This window comes from Lipotes vexillifer, unplaced genomic scaffold, assembly GCF_000442215.2.
Source record: "Lipotes vexillifer unplaced genomic scaffold, Lipotes_vexillifer_v1.1 scaffold45, whole genome shotgun sequence".
NCBI lineage: Eukaryota > Metazoa > Chordata > Mammalia > Artiodactyla > Lipotidae > Lipotes > Lipotes vexillifer.
Window position 1 is genome coordinate 525,929 of NW_006796259.1, and position 3,727 is coordinate 529,655.

The 3,727-nt window shown below is 40.4% G+C and overlaps 1 protein-coding gene across 1 annotated transcript; it reads right to left on the minus strand.

Annotated features, from left to right (window-relative positions):
* Positions 1 to 340: 340 nt before the first annotated feature.
* On the minus strand, positions 341 to 1,510 carry DMAC1 (distal membrane arm assembly component 1). The gene is made up of 2 exons (XM_007468401.1): positions 1,237 to 1,510; positions 341 to 405 (listed from the first exon to the last, which is right to left on the minus strand). Exons 1-2 carry the CDS (start codon positions 1,508 to 1,510, stop codon positions 341 to 343), a joined length of 339 nt encoding a protein of 112 aa, XP_007468463.1.
* Between the last annotated feature and the right edge of the window lie 2,217 nt (positions 1,511 to 3,727).

The window sequence follows — 3,727 nt, forward strand, 5'->3', positions numbered from 1 at the left end:
CAACCACAGGAGAAGTAGAAAGAACTATTTAAAATAATTTTAGCTCACTTTCTCATTTGGTTTATCATTTCCTCTATATTTTTAAAAAATTTTACCCTCCTTCCTCAAATAACACAAAGAACCTCTTCTCTGAGGGATTTATTGGTCCCTGTGGAACCTGCAAAGGCCACAAACACTCATGGCCAATGAATGACAACCTATGTTTGTCTCTTCAGTCTTATAGTATCTGCAGGACTGAAGTCTGCCAATGTCCATGCGTCTGTCCAGAACATCCATACGCCGCATGCTTGCTCTGTGTGTCATGGGGACGCCGAGAGATGACACATTCAATGGTGGTATTTCAACCAGCGCGGGAGGCCTTCCCTTTGGGGTCTGACAGGATGACTACACCCCAGCAAGCAATGCCTAGGGAAAAAACAACAGTACTTTATTCTTTATGTTGTACCTCAATTTACCAGGTGCTTTCATATACATCAACTTACTAACCCTCACAATACTCCTGGAAGATACAATTACCATTATTTCTATCTTACAGAAAAGTGAAGCTCAGGAAAGGAAAGTTGAGAGAAAAGACAATTCTGTTACTTCCCCAAAGCAAGAGAGTTACTAAAAGGGAATTGATCTGGGTAATCTAATTAAGAAGGTAAGAGATCTGAAAACTTAAAGCTCTATTCACTCGGTCTGAAGAACTAAAAATATCCCTACATTTTACTGGAAGACAGCTTGACAATCACGTAGTATTGTTACAAATAAGAACTGTGGGCCACAGTACCCAATGGTAGACCTTAGTATGTGGGCTTTGAACCCATGTCTACAATCTACCTTCAAAGCCAAAGTTCTTAAACCAAGGTCAAGTGCCCCGACTCAGGCCTTCACAATCTAGAGAAGCAGCATGGGTTTTGGTAACAGATAAGCCTGGGAATCAAAGGCTAGCTGTGTCATATACTGGGTGTCCGACTTCGAACTCTCTGTGCAGGAAAATAGGACTACTATATTCATACCTATCTTTAATAGCTTTTGGTAGGATTAAAAAGATTGAGGCCAGTAAGAGTTCTCAAAAAAAAAAAAAATTGTGATTTAAGAAAAAAGAAAGAAAGAAAAGCTTCCCAACAACTTTTTCTCCGCACCCCCGGGGGTAAATGCCTACCGCCACGTGACCAACCCGGGCGCCCCGCCCCCCACCACGTGGCTGCGCCCCTCTTCCCCCAGCCCAAGGGTAGTGCCCCGAACTCTCACTGATGCCGAAGACCATCTGCGCAATACTCCCTGGACCCAGCGGGTATCCCAGCTTCATGGGCTTCCGTGCCACCCAGTACACGTACCCGCCCGCCCCTATCAGCCCGGACCCGGAGAGCACGCGACAGCTCCAGCAGTTATTAAACAGAGGGGCTTCCGCTGGAGGGGTCGGCGCTCCGGGTGCAATGACGGGCACGGGGTTGGCGGAGGAGGCGACCTCAGGAGGCGCAACGTCCTTGACTGGCTCAACTGGCTGGGAAACGAAAGAACCCATGATTAGGAGCTCGGTCTCTGCCGTAGAACCTTTCCACGAACTGACGTAAAAGATGTGCCCGGAAACAGAGCGCCGGCGCGCTACACCGGAAGCAGCCCGAGGGCCGCTGGGAAATGTAGTTCTTGCTTGCCTCGGAGGAGGGAAAAGACGGAGGTCGACTGCCCTACGGGTGTTCTGTGGCGAAAACCTTGGCCGTGACGGAGGCCAGTTTTTTTTCCCTCCCGGTCCTTTTAAGAATTTAGCCAACTCCCTAACTTTCTCAACTCGCAGTCTCCTTAGAGGAAAAGTCTGGGTTTCTAAGTGTCCTGTCTAACAGGAAAGGTGAGACCTCGGGCATGTCACTTCACCTGTTTGTGAGTTTGACTTAAAAAGGTTGGAGGTGTTTGACTTAAAAAGAGTTAAGTAGTTTGTGCCTGACTGTATGCTAGACACTTTGCTAACCGATTATCTGCATTATGCCATTTGCTATTCCCGACCCAACACGGTATCAGTTTCCCAATACATGACAAAACTGGTTAGGTGACATAGCCATAGTAGACCCAATGTCTGTGTGAAGATAGAATCAAATTTCTTAAATGCTACCTGTACATAATGTGAAGGGACCACACGAATATAAGACAGGTATTAAAACTGGGTTTGAATTACCTGCATAAACACTTTTAATTTCGCTGTAGCATTTTTCATCCCACCTTTCCTTTCTTTCGGGTAGGGTTGGGCATATGTTTCTTGTGCTGGGTTGTTCTCAGAGGATTATTGGTAAGAACGAAGGCATTTAGAATTCAGAGGTTGTTTCTGTTAGAGGAGATGGGCGAAAGTAGGATTAATTTCAGGTTTGAACTTTTCTCCTTTAGAATGGCTTAAAAAATTAACATGATAAAAAGAAATTCACTCTTCACCTTTCTAAAACGGTGATGTGATTTTGGGTAGACTAAAAAGAAGACAAAAATAAAGATATGGTTAAATAGGAGAAAATAAAGTAGTGAGAATACTAGATTGCCTGCTGCTTAATTTCTAAGACCATCCCCTTTTCCTAAAATAAATAAATAAATAAATAAATAAATAAAATAAATCTATATCTCCGTGTGTTGTGTAGTAGAAAGACAGACTTTTGGGAAATTTGTGATCTGTACCTAGCTCTGTCACTACGAGTCAGCCGTATGACACAGAGAACGTTATTTATTCTCTCCGGCCTGTAGTTACCTCATGTTTGAAATGACATTTGAAATAGGTGATATCTAACTTCAAAATTCTATTATGTGTTAGTAATCTCTCTTTAGATAACATTATGCTAAGTGCTGTACCAAATTAATTCAACAGTATTTCGCTTAGAAATTCATAGTTTATGGCTGCTGCTTCTTGCTGTGCTCAGATAAAATATTCTATAGTGCATTTGATTTCTTCTTATATATGTGAGAAAGAAATCATCATTTGGCAATGGTTACCAAACATTTTGATTACACTCTATGGATAAAAAAGACTGAGCCAAAAAAAAAAAAAAAAACTGAGCCTGCAATAGAATTTATGCATGCCTATTTATTATTTATAAATTATATATTAATATACTACTTTATACAGTATTATAAGGTTAAGATTAAATAATAGAAATGGAAATTTTAATATTTTCTCATATCCCAATAGATGGGATTGTGCATCTCCATGGATATCATGGTTATTAGGTATGTGACTTTACTAATTTATATTTTATCTAAAAGCTTATCTTCTTTAGTGTGCTTGTAACAGCTAAGAATGTCAGGAGATGAGATCTTTAATTCTCCAAACAAATATTATTAGAATGGGCTACAATACTTTTTGCTAATAACAGGCAAGATTTTATTTTAACCACTGTTTTTTTTAAGTACCTTCCAAAAGATGTGTTTGTTCTCTTATGATTGCCTCAGATGATTGATTTTAACCTTTTTGTGCTATTTTGATATGCCTCCAAACTCTCAGTGGCTTCTATGGAGTCCATGTTCTAGAACTGCACATAGTGCAAATTGAAATTGAGATGTACTTATATAATTTTGATTGGAAAATTATTGGAAACACTGATAACCTCTTAAGATAAATGAAACAGTAGGGTCTGAGGATAAGGGTAGAGGCCAGTGAAAGCAAGCAAAATTGTAATTAGAGGAAGAAGTGTGCATTTTGGGGGAAGGACATAGGAGGAAAAGGTTGAAAGCTAACTTTACCTCATTATCTCTATTGTATTTATTTCTT